The 17979-nt window shown below is 43.1% G+C and overlaps 1 protein-coding gene across 1 annotated transcript in view; it reads right to left on the reverse strand.

Annotated features, from left to right (window-relative positions):
* LRRTM4 (leucine rich repeat transmembrane neuronal 4) overlaps nt 1-17979 on the reverse strand; it is a gene marked incomplete at both ends in the record, with an annotated part of 150760 nt that overhangs the window by 40221 nt on the left and 92560 nt on the right. Inside the window, one exon of the mRNA XM_080360265.1 lies at nt 7892-7966. Coding sequence (XP_080216391.1) covers nt 7892-7966 — 75 coding nt within the window. The remainder of the gene's footprint in view (nt 1-7891; nt 7967-17979) is intronic.

The raw sequence follows: 17979 nt of genomic DNA on the forward strand, positions 1-17979 counted from the left end.
CAGGGAACTGCTGCAGAGAGTCCAGCGCAGGGCAACAAAGATGCTGAAGGGAGTGGAGCATCTCCCGGGTGAGAAAAGGTTGAGGGAGCTGGGGCTCTGGAGCTGGACAAGAGGACACTGAGGGGGGACTCATTCATGGTTACAGATATCTAAAGGGGGAGTGTCAGGAGGATGGAGCCAGGCTCTTCTCGGTGACAACCAGTGATAGGACAAGGGGCAATGGGTTCAAACTGGAACACAGGAGGTTCCACTTAAATTGGAGAAGAAACTTGTTCCCGGTGAGGGTGTCAGAGCCTGGCCCAGGCTGCCCAGGGGGTTGTGGAGTCTCCTTCTCTGCAGACATTCCAACCCGCCTGGACACCTTCCTGTGTAACCTCATCTGGGTGTTCCTGCTCCATGGGGGGATTGCACTGGATGAGCTTTCCAGGTCCCTTCCAACCCCGGACATTCTACGATTCTATGCATACATACTGGGAACATCTCAACAGCCACTGCTCTGACAGGGCAATATCAAACATTAAAGCCTCTTTATTTTCTGTAGATTCACGTATTTTTATAATTCACTGATCCTACACATATTAAAAATACCTTATCCTTCCACCAGAACCTTCAACACGTTATTTACAGACAGAAAGAGCTTTGCTTTGCTTCCATTGGGTGATCAGGCAAAACTCAACGCCAATTATTTCCGTGCCTGTCCGGTTTCCCTCATCTGTCGCCTTGGAAAGGCCGAAGGAATGAACTGCAGAGAATTCAAGCTTTACTTTCTTCAGCAAAACAATTAGCTCGCTCGGCTCCTTACAGATAAATGCTTCCAAGTGTCATTCTGAATACCGGCTCCCTCGCTCTGGAGCATCCACACAATAAAATGTGTGTATTGGCAGCATGTTACTACTCAGCCTCAGGCCAAAAGGAACAATACAGCTTTGGACAGGGACTGGTCAGGTCAGAATCACAGAGCCAAGAGGAGCAGGTGACACTGACAGGGGTAGGACTCGCATTTATTTCACTTACATCTCTAGTTTAGGAGGTTAACTTAGTCCTAAGGCATAACCGGAAAGCAGATTTCATCTATTCACTGAAAATCTAAGCAATAAAGCAACTATACTCCTAATTTTAAGCCTTTCGTGGAGTAAGAATCCAGAGTTTCCTTCAACACGTATCATTAAGCTCATCCTGGAGTCGTATTTTATTAACACAGTGCTTTGCAACTGTGAGAAACAGAAACAAAATACACCCGTAGAATATCTTTTTTCAACTCACTGTTTTTCAGTCAATCCAATAATAACTCCTAATTATTACAGCCTTGAGATTGGCATCGCTGGGAGAAGGATGTTTTTCTGTGCTCTACTAAATACTTGAGTAGCAATTGTCTATTAACCCGGGGACTTCTCCAGCAAAGCAGCCCAACAGCTGACTGCTGTGCAGCTGCTGATCGCCGCAAATTACCCACAGCTGGGTGATGGAAAAGGATCAGCGACATAGGGGATCAGACGGTGCGGGGATGGAGAGGAGAGGGCAGCAAGAGATACTCCAAAAATGCCAGCTGGGGAAATATGAGACAGGAGGCACAAAGAAGAGAAAAATGGGATCAAAGAGCCAAGATTGACTTGGTCGATTTTCTGAAAGGAAATCCCTCGGTAACGAAGAAAGTGAATGAAACCGCTACCCGTTCTAACATTTCCAAACAAAGAGCTGAAGTTTCATTTTGAGACGCTTCCCAGTTGCCAGTCCAGAGGATAAACCTCAGTGAGAGCAGATGTTATGTGCCAAAGCCACTTTCAAACACCAGTTTTCACCTTTCCTGTTGCTTTGTTTTGGAAAACCATCTCTAGAAGCTGAGCTACGTTAACAATTAACTGAAATCATCTTCCAATATAACCCGCTGTGAGAATCTCAGAGATCGGCAGCAAGCACATACACATATCACATCTACTCATCCATATGCACCATTCTTTTAGTTGCTTTAATAGCTGAAATTCATTGGAAAAACAACCAAAACCATCTTTAAGATAATTTGCAATGTTTGTTCAAGTTGGACTCTGAAGGTCCCAAGGTTCTTCAAGACTCTTCCCTTCACCAGAGGAAGAGAACGGTGCCCAATAACTTGTTATGAGAAACAACAAAGTCCTAAGATCCTTTTTCAAGCGGATCTGGCTCATTGGGTCCTCTCAAAATGAGCCATTTTCTTTTGTCTCTAATGCACTAAACACGACGCTTGGATGCAAAGAGACACAGCCCTTCACTCCCAGAGAGAAATCCACTGCAATTACGAATTCTCCATTGTTGTTATGACTTTAAACTGGTCTTTAAAGCCACCGTGATCTCTTTCATGCAGTGGAGAAAAAGAGCACTTTAATCACTAAAAGTGCATTAAAAATTCAACGCTTGAATCCTGCCTAATAGATTCATATTTCCCATGAGCTGTCGGGGGAAGTTTCGCTATTCAAAATTCACTTGTCCACAGGCACGTTCAATCTACCTGAAATGGAGCTCTGCTTGTTTTCCTGCTTCTACCTTCATAGAGATGCCCAAATTCCGATCTATTCGCTATTTACATAAATCTGATCAATTTATTTCTGTCTTTTTAATAGGTTTTAAGACTAATTTCTGTTCCAAAAGCCAGCAGACGCTTACTCCTGCTTGTCCTTTCCAAAGTCTCAATGCCGTCTCAACGTCTGGACTGTACCCTTGATAAAGACCATGGGGTGAACATTATCGCACTGAGCTCTATGTTGAAGCCAAGTGTCTTAAACTCCTCCAAGTCTGCTTTTCCACTCCCTTTTCCACTGGCTGGGATGAGGCCTGAAGGAGAAAAGAGACACGAACATCTGCAGAGAATCAAGAAACCAAACTAAAGCTGAGCTCAGGCAGACCAAGGTTGTATCCATCAGCACGGGACGCAGTCACAACACGTTGCTGAGATCTTTTCTTTGTATTGTCTTTTGCCCCATAAAAAGGGAAAGAAGGCGAATGCCTTGTATCCTGACGATGTTGGACATCTTGTTGCTATCTGGTCATAAATAACTAATGCACCAAATTTAATTTAGAGGAAAAGCTGAACCGTGTTTGCTGTTCTAAGTGGATTCTCCTCTGCCTGAGATTGCACGGATCGCTGTTTCATTTCATGGTGTTTCTACCACCAGAAACCACACTGCGAACAATTTGGGATTGAATAGAAAATGATCGTGTCTAGACAGCAACTATGCCTCAAGTATTGTGGAGGAATATAAAAAACAAGCATTACCATCAGCTCTAATAGCCAGAAGCTGATAATGACAATGTTAATTTTAACTGATTCAACGTAGGTATTTAAAAAAAAACCCAAACCAAAATCAATGACCTGAAACTGGAATTCTAATTTTCAAAGCTGGACGATTATTAATCATTCATACTATTCAATTAATACTGACATCTCTAATGAATAGTATACTTTATATCCCCATCTGGTATTCAAACACATCATTCATTTTGATTTTTAAGAAATAAACGGAGCTGCAAAGGGTTTTGCTGCACAACTGGAGGGACAGTAAAATCACGCATCACTTTTTGTTTGTGCTTTTCAATGTGTTAGACTTTTAAATTAATAAAACTGCTTTCTTCTTCAATGGCACACAATGGATAATGAGAACAATCAGCTGGAATCCGTAAAATATTCTAGGACACTCAATAAACCGATACAGTGCACGCAAGACCATGATCTGCAGGGGAAAAGCAGCACGTGTTTCATATTTAACCACTGCAATTGTCAACTCTGCGCACATGCACCACTGAAAGCATAAGTGAAGGAGAGAAAAATAAGAAACCACTAAACATATTTATTTCCAACAGAACACCAGGCATTCACATAGGCAGCACTGCCTTAATGTGATACGGAATTTAAAGCTTGGGCTGTTATACCATCCCAGAATGTCAGGGGTTGGAAGGGCCCTGGAAAGCTCACCCAGTGCAATCCCCCCATGGAGCAGGAACACCCAGATGAGGTTACACAGGAAGGTGTCCAGGCGGGTTGGAATGTCTGCACAGAAGGAGACTCCACAACCTCCCTGGGCAGCCTGGGCCAGGCTCTGACACCCTCACTGGGAACAAGTTTCTTCTCAATTTAAGTGGAACCTCTTGTGTTCCAGTTTGAACCCATTGCCCCTTGTCCTATCACTGGTTGTCACCGAGAAGAGCCTGGCTCCATCCTCCTGACACTGCCCCTTTAGATATCTGGAAACATGAATGAGTCCCCCCTCAGTGTCCTCTTGTCCAGCTCCAGAGCCCCAGCTCCCTCAGCCTTTCCTCACCCGGGAGATGCTCCACTCCCTGCAGCATCTTTGTTGCCCTGCGCTGGACTCTCTGCAGCAGTTCCCTGTCCTGCTGGAACTGAGGGGCCACAACTGGACACAAGATTCCAGGTGTGGTCTCCCCAGGGCAGAGTAGAGAGGGAGAAAAAAGTCAATGAGGTTGGTCAAGCACGACTTCCCCTTGGTGAAGCCATGTCGACTGCCCCTAATGACCCTCTTATCCCTGATATACCTTGAGATGGCACCTCCTTGGTGCCATCAGAAGTCGTTCCATCAGTTTCCCAGGGATGGAGGTGAACATTATCCAAATTATTTTATACCACAGAATACGACTGTATGGTTTTTATTTTAATCCTCTGCCATTAACTAGTTCTCTGTGTCAGTTCTAAACGGGGCCAAAGTGGAAACAAACACAAACACTAAGGTGGCTCATGCAAATTCTCCTTTGTTGTCTTCTTCCTTTCTAGAACTCCTACCAAATCAAACTTGCCATTTTTTATTTGCACCTAGGTGCAGATTTCTGCAGGTTTAGCACCTTTTTGGTGCTTATTCCAGGAGCTAAGAGGGTTAAGAGTTCCTTCACAACAAGCTGTGACTTTCAAATGGAAGCCCTTCAAGATGGAGACAAATCCATCATCCTAATGCTCCCAACTCTGCCGTTGGCACCCGAGGAACCGAATCCATGTGGTGGATCATTGGCCATGTGGAGAACGTTGTTCCAGAATTAATTGATGCCTTGGGACCACTTGCAAGCAGTCAGCTGGAAAAGGACAGAGGGAAATTGCTATTTTTGCCCTGCTTTTTCTTCCTTCCGCCTCCTTTTCAAAGCCGCGCTGCTCAGAACTTCACAATCTGACTATGAAAAGAAATGCTGCAGCTAAACATAAACCCAAAGATGAATTAGCAAGCCAGCAGAATACCACTAATAATGCGGAGCTGCAAGCTCTTTCCAGGCACGGCACTGACCTGAACGGAACGTGTCTGCCCCCAGCACCAGTTTTAACATTGTTGAGCCCCACATTGGGCACCATACAACATTAAAATTTGGCACTATTTAGTTTCTGATCTCAAAGCACAACACCTGCGTAAGAAACAACAAAAAGATGGTCCGATTTTACCGCTCAAACGCTGTCAGATGGCAGAGCCTGGGCTGCGTATCTCACAGAAGGAAGGTTTTCTCTCCCAGGGGTGCGACACTGCTCCAGTGCAGCTGTAGTTTCAATGTCTCCGTCACACAGAGCAGGGAACCATTGGATGTGCACCCTAAGCCCTTTCAGATGTTTGTATCTACCCTATCTTTACGCACAGAAAATAGATTAAATCGCTATAACCCATGTACAAAGCCACCATTAGCACAGGTGAAGAAAATTATCTATGTTACAGAGTCTAAACTTCATAATAATGATGATAATTCGACTCAGGTTTCTGGCTTTTTCAATACAGGAAAAGCTCCCAAGATCTCACTTCCAAAGTGTTTACAGCCCAGAGTTATTCGCCATTCTTATGATTTCAATAATTATCGCTATTGATCGAATCTATTGATCTGCGACTTCTAGTGACGCCAAGTTTCCTTTTTGCCACATTACAGCCAATGGAAATATAGGATTTACAAATGCGTGTAGACTGTGTGTATAGATATACAAACACATTCAGGAGCAAGTACTGAGAAAGAGTCATTTTGTTTTTAAAAGCATGGCGGGGAAGCCAAGGCAGTTCAAAGTGAGACAACTGCGGCATTCAAAGCGCTTCACTTGTTGGGAGATTTACGGTTTGCAGTGCAATTAAAGCTATTAACATCAGTCTTTTAGCTACTTGATAAGCCAAGAAAAGTGACAAGAATACCTGAACTCTAATACAGCTCAGTACATCTCAAGGCACTTTTTAAACTGCTCCCAAATGCAGGGGAGACACTTTCTGTCCCACACTATTCCACTTGTATCTCCAAATCAATCCAGTGAGCGTTAAAAGTATATTCTAGGGAAACAATTCTTGGCACATGAAGATATGTGAGCTGCCAAAAGAGTTTCCAATTTGTTCATTGCTAGAACAAAAGCATTTCCCTGAACTGGAAATGAAATGGTTTAAGACCGCACTTGCCTGTCATTTGAAATGAAGGGGAGAACCTCATCAACACAAGAAACAGCCCATCTATGATCCCCACCGGGAGCTTATGCAGATTTAACTCCTCGAGTGTGCAAACATTTGCTCACACGTGTGCTACCTGAGTTACTCAGGTGCCAGCAACAGCCGCAATGTCAATACTACTAAATGGCAAGTGAAGCGATTTTCAGAGATGCTGGGAAGGGAAACCTTTACGAATAAAGAAAGAAAGAAAAAGAGCGAGCTGTTGGAAAGGCAAGGGATGCAAACTCAAGATCTCCTGATTTTATTCCAAGCTTTTGCCAGCGACTTAATGAACAATCACAGACAAGCCACTTCATGTTGCGCTTCTCAATACATTAATTATGAACAACACCGCTCGTCTCACTACAGTTCCACAGCCAAAAGGTGTGATGTGGCAAAGATTCCATTTTTGTTTCATTTAAAAAAACCCAGCAACTGGAGATACAAACAAATTGCCAGAACCCTTCACACCAAAACAACCAGCAACTCCCCAAGAAGGCCAAAGGCAATAACAACGAGCCTTCTGAACACCGAGTGCCACCGTGCTGAGCAAAACTCATTTGTAATCAAAAGCTACATCTCTAGGGCCACGCTCTTCTGAATCAGAAGGAAAAAAGCCTCTGAACATTCAGTAGGAAATGTTTTTCCACGTCTAACTATGTAGATTGAAAGAGTAGATCCTATACAAAAACTTCAGAGTTGCCGACACTCCCAATTCTTTCCGAAGGTGATTTGCTTTCCGGGCCCCTACGAGATGCAAAGGGAAGAGTCTCAGAAGCCCAAACCATCTTGTCCTGGGGACACGACACAACAGTTGGCCCTCGTCCACATCTTACAAACCAATTAGCGTACTCATCAGCATGTTTACAAAGGCCTTAATTGAGTATCTCAGTCCAAGGAAGGGATCTGCTTCAGTTCTGTACCGTACACGATGGGTACAGAAAGACCGTTTCCCATTTTGCAAGGTGCACACAACAGATCTCAAACTGCTTTCCATTCGAGTGTATGTTTTAAAGACAAAGCAAACATCATTTAATTACTGCTACAGTTTTGGTTTGTATACTCCATTGCTGAATATCTGTTGTAAATGAAGGAATACAACAGCTATAGTTTAATTGGCTCAGCGTAAAGAAAACCGCATTTAAAATCGCATCTTTCACTGAACAACATCACCGATTCTTTAGCAATCAAAACTTTCATCAAATATACACTGTGTCCAAACTATGTTCTGAAAGCATCATCTTTGTTCAAACTGAAGCCCATCCCATTATTTGCATCAATTCCACAATAACCCATCGGGATGATGTAACATTTCAGCTAAGGAAGGAAAATCTCCTTAGAGGTACCAAACGAAGCCGTAAGCTCCAAAACTCTTCCAAGACAACAAAGCTGCAAAAGAACTCCGTTCTGTACCCGAAGTAAGAAACACTTTGCACATTCATTAGTAATAAGGCTGAATTGTTGAGATGCCCACTCACCATTGCCGGCCGCAGGAGAGCTGGAGCAGAGAGTTCCAAGCCTTTGTGTAAAATCTCAGCGCTGCTCGGCAGAGCCTGCAACGAAAACAGAGGTTCCTCTGCTCTAACCGCTAAACCACACGCGCCAGGTGAGGTTAATTTGGCTGCAAAGCAACATCAACTGCCCCATTCGCTTTGTTAATCCACAGGTGGCTGTTGCTTTGAGTAACTGGTTCTGTTCACCGTCACAAGAGCCGTCAGGTGCTGTTAATATCAGAGAGGCTGCACTATGGCTAGAATACACACGCCATTGCAGGTGTGTAAAATTATATGGAAACATAAAAGAGAAAATGAATATGTTATTAAAATGTCTCACAGATATAATGTAAAAAGTCAGAGTTTAATCTTAAAAGTCATCATCTTTGATCAGCTGAAGAACTCTTTAACATCCCTCTCTTGAAACAGTGTAATTATATCTAATTACACCTGCAATCTGGAATTTTGGGCACGGAGCACTATGAACCTCTGGAAATCACCGCTGCCGTGCGTATCATGGTCACTGGTTATGTATTTGGTTATGTATTGCGGTTACATATTTTCTAGATAAATGGATAAATGAAGAAAAGTCACTAGACGGGAAGGAAATTTGGTAACTGGGGGTTTGCAGGTGATTCATAACTGCACTCCATGTTTCCACGTGGAAAGTATATTCTGTTCTGCGACCGACTGCTCATCTGGTGCCGTCCCACCCCCATCTGGTGGGGTAAAACCTGTTTCAGAGCAGACATTTGTTAGTCCAAGCCTGACGTGTTCAGCCTTCTTTAGATCGGTGCTGTTGTCGCGTTCTTTAAGTGAGCAAAAGCAGGAATTTGCCTTCAGCCTTAAATCTTTCAGTGGGTTAGAATGAGCTGCTCTCCTGATTAAACACTGGACTCTTTTACTCCACCGTTTTCAGTATTATCACCAAGAAGAAACACATAAAAGCCTCACTGTAAATGAGCGAAGTTAATGAAAAAGAGCCACGTGAGGCCTGTAAAGTGTCTCCCTGGTTCAGGTCTCACTACAACCTATTGCTCCTGCTCTCCACCTCACTGCGAGAAAAAGTGCTGCAATGGAACCGGACCCGTAAATTATCTGTGTCTAACTCAGGTGATTGGGAATGGTGAGGATGAAGAAAGCACCTTAGTTCCGGGAAGAACAGAAAAGGCACCGAGAGGAGGAATTGGCCTGGAATTCAAATGTTCAAGGCCCGATTCTCCGTTTGTCCTGGTCTGTTGGACATTCACTGAGCTTTGGATCCGGCTCCTACACCAAAACAGCCATTACCCAGCGTCGTCAGCGAGATCTCTGCTTTCTCAGAACTGAATACTCATTCAAAGAGAACAGCCAACAGACACAAAAGGAAGAATAGAATGAAACAGTACATGACTCAACAATAAATCGCCCTCTTGAACCTGTTTACACACGGAGAACAAGCCTCAAAGGAACCAGGCGCAGCCTGTGTGCAAACTGCCTCCAAAGCCAGCTACCTGGCTCAGCTAATTACTCTCCACTTCCCAATTATTCAAAGTAGATTTATTAATTGCATGGAAAAAAAAAAGCCTAACATGTCCTTGCGTATTTCCTTTTATTAATTTTTAATTCATGCTCTTCTAATTATTAGGACCTACTCTACGATGTTCTGGATGAACGCTAATAATTAAAGTCCAGCTATTTGTTTGCAATTCAATCCGACCTCAGCTCCTGCAGGAGGGTGGTGGGGATTTTTCTCTCTTGAATAAGGAAAATTGAGGAGACGCATTTGTTTATGACACAACACAATAGCTGGTTCTTAACAAGACAAATACTACACCGAGTTAATTTGGCAGTAGTATACATAATGCAGCGTATCAATTTTTGTATGACATATGGGCTTCTGCCTGCATAATAATAACTTAAAAACAACATTGTGTTACCAGTGACAATTACTAGACTGTAAAGCATTTAAGTGGGGCACACATTAATTCCACGCGCTGCAGCAGGCAGGTTGGCACGCACCGCGAGGGAGAACTGCAAAATGACAAATGCTTTACATTGCACGACATAAATACATCCCTCAGCGCTACAAACCCTGTCATGACACAAGCACCTTCTGGCCTGACTCCAATTTATCAAGTCAGCCCCATGGCAACAAAAAAAAAACAACATGCAAACATGAGAATCATCACCAAATCCGCTTTACTCTGGCCCTCGTACGGATGCAACAGCGGGGAGTTTTCATATCAAAATTGTGAAGAGTATTATGAAATATAAACCTAGAGGCACTTCCCTTCTTTCCTCTTGTAGCCAAGAAGTCACCTGTGAAACAGCCCTGAAAATCCACGACTCGAGACACATTTCATGTGCTGTTGTGGGCAGCACGTTCAGCTGGGGATCTCAGAAGAGCCGGATTCATCTCCGTTTGACGGAGACACGCTCTAACCCCATCAAACGGTCGTGGCAATTCTCCCAGCGATGCTAATGGAATAACGGAGAATTCCATTTGTTTCCGTGAAGCTAAAGCCCATACCGGAGAATATATAATATGTACATATGTGTCTGTAACACTGCTCGTTCCTCATGTCAATCCTGCAATACCACGTGGCCATTCAGCTGCTGATCCCAAATATCACCAATAACACATCATTTAAACAGGGAGTCTCAGGCATGCAAATGTATGGAATACAAACATAGCGTGACCGTATTTTGCTGCGCTAATTTAACCTGACCAGCGCGCGTGAGAGGAGAATATGTACAGTTCTGAGGCCAATATGCTGCTATCACCAAGGGCTTCTTCAGGATGAACGTACAATTTACATCTCTGGTCTTAGCGGTGACCGTAGAGCTTAATCAGTGTCTTCCAGCTGCTTCACAAGGGTGGGGAGGAACAGCAAAATGAGTCTGTTCAATGAACAATTCAAAACTCCTCTTCTTATTTCTATCTCCATGTGAAATTGGAAGGGACTGTATCATACGCCAACTATTTTTCAACTATAAGACATTTGAAGGCGTAAAGGCTCTTGCTTCGTGTTTGAAAACAATGGAAAACTCAGGAAAATAATAAATAAAATCCCAAATCACAAGATCTTAAGCCAAAACACTTGGGGGGAGTGGGAGGAACTCAGATTACCCGTGTTACAAATAAAATGTAAATGCCGAGCAACTTTCTACATGCTCTATTGCTCCAGACAAGTTACCGTCTTTCTCGGCCTTTCTACCAACTATTTTAAGCCATTTTATCTGTGCTGGCGTCAGTTGTCGCTAACCATAGTAATCTCCTTTTACATAAAAGTAAAAAGGCTTCACGAGATTATGTAAAATCAACCGAGAATAGAAGTGAATATAAATACCAAGGACTATATCGGCTGTTAACGTTCAAGACAAGATGTAATCTTGGGGAAGGAACAACGGTGAGATGTCTTTAGCAGTGTTTACCCATTGTGTAAGATTCACAACAGCCTGAACTCATCTATTCAGGGTTTCAAGAGGGGCTGGTGCGGGGACAACGTGGGCAGTTGTATCACAATCCGGCCTTCATGGTGAGTTTACAGGCAGGAGAACCAACCCTGCTCCTATTACTGCCAGGTACCCAGGGCTGCCAGTTCTCTTTTGGCTGCAGATCCCAGAGGTTTAATTGCCATCTTCTGCTGGACATGATGAGGAGGTTGTGAATAAAATGGAAGTGAAAGGGGCAGAAATGTTGGGTGATTGGGCTCCACAGCGCTGGGGAGTTCACGATTTCACCTCGGCATTCTGCAAGACTGAAAAGGTACATTTTAACGTTCTGAAATTGCTGTATTTCCGCTCATCTATTACAACATTTGGCAACTTTTCTGTAGGAAAAGCTTACAAAAAGAGAATAGCACGACTGACAAACCATTCCACCACCCTCAAAACCTTCAAAAACCAAGCAGTGAATAAGCGCATCTGACAAACGGTTGGATTTCAGGGAGAGGAATGATTAGCACTAATAGCAGATCATGCGAACGGGGCACACGAACGCCTTCCTACCACGCATGATAATGAAACTTGCAATGAAAATTGTTCACAACGCTTTTTTTCCTCTCTCAATCCTGAGTACATGAACTCCTCTGGAGCTTCCATAATGATATTTCTGAGCGTGCGGAGCTTGTACCGCTATTCTCAATGCGGTAACAGTTTTCTGCAACAAAAGATCTCCAATACAGGCCACGGGGCAAGGTAGAAAACAGAAGATGGGAACAGCAATGCAGAAGATTAAGCAAAATACAGATACATGCTCCTTAGAACAGAAGCAGTTTCTGGAATGCCGGCCTTAGCGCACAATCTCCTTAGAGCAGACGAAGCTGCTTTAGCTCCTCAAAATCAGGGTAAAAAACCAAACCAAACTAAAATATTTAGGCACTTGGAGCCCCTGGCTTGTCAGTCAATGGCTCCTATGAACACTGAGTCATATTTGCTGTATTGAATAATACAGATTGCTAGACAACCACAAGCAAGTCCGAAAGCAGTCCACGTGAATGAGAAATGAATTTGATATCTATTTTGTTTAGCACTGGATACTCGAGCGTTTTCAAATTTGGCCCTAAGTCACAACTGAAAATATTACCTTTTATCCCTCCCAAATCCCTTTCTGTCCATTAGATCAACTCAGAAATGCAGAATACTGACTATAAAAAGCCAACAATGTAAATGCCGATGCTAACCCAGCGTCTAACACCGGGGTGGAATTAGATCCTGAGCCTCACACATGGAAGAGAATAAAGTTTAAACTAGATTTCAAGTCACCATGATGAAGAAAGTTGTGACAATACCCTCTTTGAACATGAAAAGCCAAAGACGCGCTTCCATTTTTAATTCATGCCGCTAGTTACAAACAATACAGATGCTTCAGAGCAGTGAATTACAGTCTCTCTCATACTCCGCGCACGGCAATGAGAACGAACAATGAGATGTGACTGTGATGGAAAACCAGCCTTTACGTCTCTATTTCAAGCCAGCATTTCTGCATCCCCTCCCTCACTTGTAGCACCGCAAACCGCAAGTACAATGCTATCTGGAAAGTAATTAATCATCTCGCTCCTCAGTCTCTCATCTACCAAACTATTATGAAAAACTCCTTGTACCTCTGTAGGATAAGATGCCTCCAAGTTTCAAGCTTCTAATGATTTCCTTTCTGAAATAAATCTGTGTGGCTGCTAAAAGCGCTCCTCCAGCCCTCACAGACGGCGGCTCCATCATCATGTGCAATACACACGACAGAAAAGTGGGTTATACCCTTATGTTTTGCCACATCTGGAGTTGATTCATGGTCCTTCGGTGATTTTAGCAGGAAACTGAAATAAACACATCTGAAATGTGTGTAGGTCTATACTATACACTGAAATCAGCGGGGCTTGCAAGTTTTTTATTAAGAAAGCACAGATAATGACGGAAAGAAAATGGTAATTTTATTTGGTGACTCTCCATTCAACTTCACTGACCAGACAGACAAATTAAGAACGATAGTGTGCTTACCCAGAAGCCATTTGTTAGACATCTTCAAAAATCGATGCCTGACACAACCGAGTATCTTTTTGCAATAGAATTTTATTTGTCATGTTGGGCTAGAAGCGTCAAGTTAATAATTCACTCCACAGTTCCATAAACCTCGATTGCTATCTTTCACACAACCTTGCGGTTTCACAGCCTGTTGTTAAGAGTAGCTTAAAATAGTCTGTTATCAGTCCTGACCCTCACTGTTATAACTCAAACAGATGCACTATCTGTGATCGTTCTGACAAGGAAACAAAATCAACAACCCAGTAACTTTGAAAAGGACATATACACACTGAATACATACACATTTAATGGCTCCCCACTCCAGAGCTCGGAGCGTAAGCAATGGAAAGGTCAAATGGGCGACACACAACAGCTGTATGTGTGTTATTGGGAGCTGGGGACGGCACAGCCGCTCAGTTCTGACTTGGATTTTTCATTTTCCCAAGTTTTTGGATGCTTGCACACACACATCTGGTTTGAACAACAGAGTTCCTAAAGCCGAGCTGCAGGGCAAGGTGGCTGGAATTGGTACAATTTGAGTACACAGGTAAATAGTAGCCAGGTTTAGCGATCTGTGATGTGTCAAAAACATGCAATATAAATACTAAGTAGGGAAACTAGTCTGGGAATGGCACCTCCAGAGCCGAACACGCTGGTGTTAATTCTGCAGCGTGGAGACACTTCCACCTTCAGTCCCAAACCTGGTTGAGTTCACCTGCCTGATTTTCAAGCTCATACAAGAGTGCGTCAGCTCCAAGTGCTGGCCTGACCTCCACGGCACTGTAAAGGCTACAACTTAGACATGTCCTAAGTTCAACAACTAATATTTTTTGTCTGGTAATAGACAAACACACATAGAGAGAGAATCCCTTCCCTCAGCCGTGACATGGAGTCACAGGCCTGTTCACAGGCCCCAGGCCCCTTGCACACACCAAACCCTGTCACGTCCCTCCAGAAAACTCAGACCTGCCACAGAAGTTTCTGGATTAAACAATTCCACGTGTTACTCTAGGAAATGGAGAATTTCTGGTACAGGAAAACAAACAATTCGGGGCAGTGCACAGCAGTTATTTACAAACGCAGAGGGTAGGCCGCTGCTAATGCAATTGGACTTTTAACACAAGAGCTCCTCAGATCCCCGACTTTGATGGATTTTATAGAAGCACGTGAATACACCTGTAGATTTGGCACCAGCAAGGAGCCTGTTTTGGTGCTACCATGTTTATAGTCTGAAGAAACACCGAGCAAACAGGCCAACCCAAATTCATGATCTCACTATTGTGCTCTGCCTTGAAGACGCAGGATACGCAGACAGATGGGACTCGGAGCAGAATCCATATGCTTCCCTGAAAAAGTCTCACAGAAAACTCCCCGAACTGTGTTTGTGGAATTAATCAGATGAGTGGCAAACATTAAAGATTTGTCATGTGCATAAGCAGTGTTGCTATAGCTAACACTGAATTGTTCCATTACAAACTCTGCTGTTATGGGTTTAATACTCCGAGCTGTGAAAACAAACACCTTGGGCTGAACGTATTGGGAATCATATAGAAAAAGTATCTCTCTAGATTCAAACTTTGTGGCACTAACAAAGAACATATTTACTACTGTGCTAAAAATCAATAGGGTGAGAAAGGGGAAAACACATTCCCGATCTATGCAAAAATTAAATTAAACACCTATTCATTCCAATTAGTTTATAAGAATATAATTAAAAATTCTAAACACTGAGAACAACCTGCTGGCAGCGCAAACAAGCCTGGACAGAGAATTAATTACAACTGTCAGCACCGCTTCAGAAAAAGATGTATCTCTAGTTTTAAAGCTTTTCAAATTTGTAAATAACCAGATATTCTCAAAGAAGGGAATGTTAATAGCGTAATTCTGAGAACTACTGGCAAACAGATGTTGCTACGATTAGGATAGAAATTAAAAAGGAATAAGTTGGGAACTCTTTTCCCATTATAATGGAGATGATACTCAACGGCATCTCTAGTTCCAGTGAGGCTCTCAGGGACAAGTGAATGGTGGCTGAACCACAGAAGGCGTCTGGTCCCACACTTCACAGAATAAATGCCCGTGTGTTCTGTACTTAAGCCCCAGGACAGCTATGTTTCCCCATTTAAAGAGTAAAGGAAATCAACCCCGGCAGCTGACTTTTACATACATCTTTATCTGTTTATCTAGCTACCTGGGTGTGGAATAACAGCATCGCAGCGGTTGCTCGTTACTGTTGCCTCATTTCGTCTCCCATTGCCCAAAGCGGGTTGCAGCCAGAGGTGGTTCTGTGGTGAGGAAACTATCAACAAATTAGCCCTAGGAAAGGAGGGACAAAAACACTACTAATCTGTCAACACACTATTTTTAATCTTCATATATTATACTAAAATCTCTACTACAGGAAACACCTTTTATCCTAGCAACCACTAATTCTTTATATTGATCAATGGTTCCTAAACGAGCTCTATCAGAGAACAGTCGCTGTAACTTTATGGTGCTGCCTATGGAAGAGACTCGCAGAACGTCCACCGCAGACACAGTGCCGTGTATAGAACTTGTGTGACAAATAAAACACTTCATAAAGAACACACAGAAAAGCTCTGTGCTCAGCTCCTTCTCATTATATAAAAGCTTTTAATGTATTACCAGTTTTAAACAAATCTGCGGAGGGGATATTGTCTGTGCATAACAGGGATGGATTTAGATGACGCCATCGCCAGGAATCTCCGGGTTTGTGACTGAGGCTTAATGCTTGGAAAGAGGGTTGACCTCACTGATTTCTGAGGCCTGAACATAATTAAGCATCCTCTCATTTACTGTGAAACTCGTGGCTTAAAATGTACATAACATGGTCCTCAGTACTTCTCTGTTTTATATACATACATATATATGACCCATTATACCTGTGTATGTACATTAAGATGAAAATCTCAACTGAAAGGATGACAAGCAAATATGTATCATGAGAACCTGGGTACAAGAGGCCTCTCCATTTTCCTCGTAACTAATTGTTCACCATAGCATTAAAGGCTAAAAAGACTCTCTATAGGACATGCTATGTGGTTATATAAAAGCATTTCAAATGTCAGCAAGTGCTTGATATGATACAATAGCATAATTGGGGAGGAAACGTAAAGTTGAAAGCCAAAATCCCCCAATTCTTCCTCCTCATACAAGCAGGGTACCATATGGAAATAAATGTGAGGCTATCCCAGCAAAGAGGGATCTTAAAAAATGAGGGAATGAGTAAGAGCAGACACTTGCCTGTACAGTATACAAGTAAATGAACAGTGAAGACCAGGTGTGGCACGCTAGTTACATTGCTTTGTCAGTTAAATTTAATTAATGTCATTATTCCTGGCTGCGTAGTATATCAGATCTGTAATTAAGCAAATGCTCTTTCCTGATTAAAAAAGTTATTGTAACTAAAGGTTTGAAACAAAGATCACTATCGCTGACAATAACAGACATTGTAAGTCTGTACTCAGGCTCTGAAGAGACATTATTCCCAGTATCCCAGTCCATAAACGGGCCGTGATTTCCCCACAAGAATATTTATCTATCGAGGGTTGCATGTAATACAAATAGGTAAGAATTTCCCTCCCCTTCCCACGGGAAGGGTTTGTATCCATCTTTTCCTTCAAGCATAATCACATTTAGCCTGAAAACCAGAGTTTATCAGACTGTACCGCAGCACATACTTTTATTTCTAACATTCTAGAAACTACCAAGGTCATAACGAGCAGAAACCATTTTAATCTTCATCCCTTTTATGCCGGAGTAGTTTGATCACCTTAAGGGGATTCTAAACAAAGGTCTGAAAGCCATATGGGCCAACACAACCATTAATCTAGTTTGCCCTCCTCGCTCCCTCCCATCTGCCCAGGGGATGCGCTGGATTTGCCGTGCTTGGACACGTCAGGATGGAACCGTCTCGCTCGCTTTAATGTTCCCGTGGATTATCCCAAATGGTGAGATTAGAGCAGCGCAGGCAGCTGGAAACATCTCCCCACCTCTCCCCCTTGATGCACTGCACATACTCCAGAAATACTCCAGAAATACTCCTAGACATCCCCAGGCTTTCAGGGGGGCCTCATTTGGAGTGTCTAAACTTGACCCCGGGGGCTTCTCTCCTTTTGAAGCGACACGAAACAACCGGATCCCCGGGTGCAAGACGTCAGAATTGGCTCAAAAAAGACCCCCGGGCTCCATCTAGGGTTAACAAGGGAGATAGTTCAGCTAGAGAGGAGACTAAACTGGATTATCTAAAGGTTCCTTCTGGCTTTCAAAGAAATACATAGAGAAATCTGTGAAAGGCAGCTGATTATCTGGCTCAGGATCCTAAGCCTGAACCCCAGGTTACTGGAGAAACAAGTTCAAAACACCAGCTTACAAAAGGAAAGGAAATGGAGATACAACTATGTGCAAGGTTTCTAATTGTTTGGTTTTTGCACTGCCAAACTCCGTCCTGTACGTGTACATACGTCCCGCTGGCTCTCTACCCCACGGACATCTGCAGGGCACCAAAATTCAGTCCTGCAGGTTGTGCATCCAGTCTGGGGATCGGTGTG

This window comes from Nesoenas mayeri, assembly GCF_963082525.1.
Source record: "Nesoenas mayeri genome assembly, chromosome: 27".
NCBI lineage: Eukaryota > Metazoa > Chordata > Aves > Columbiformes > Columbidae > Nesoenas > Nesoenas mayeri.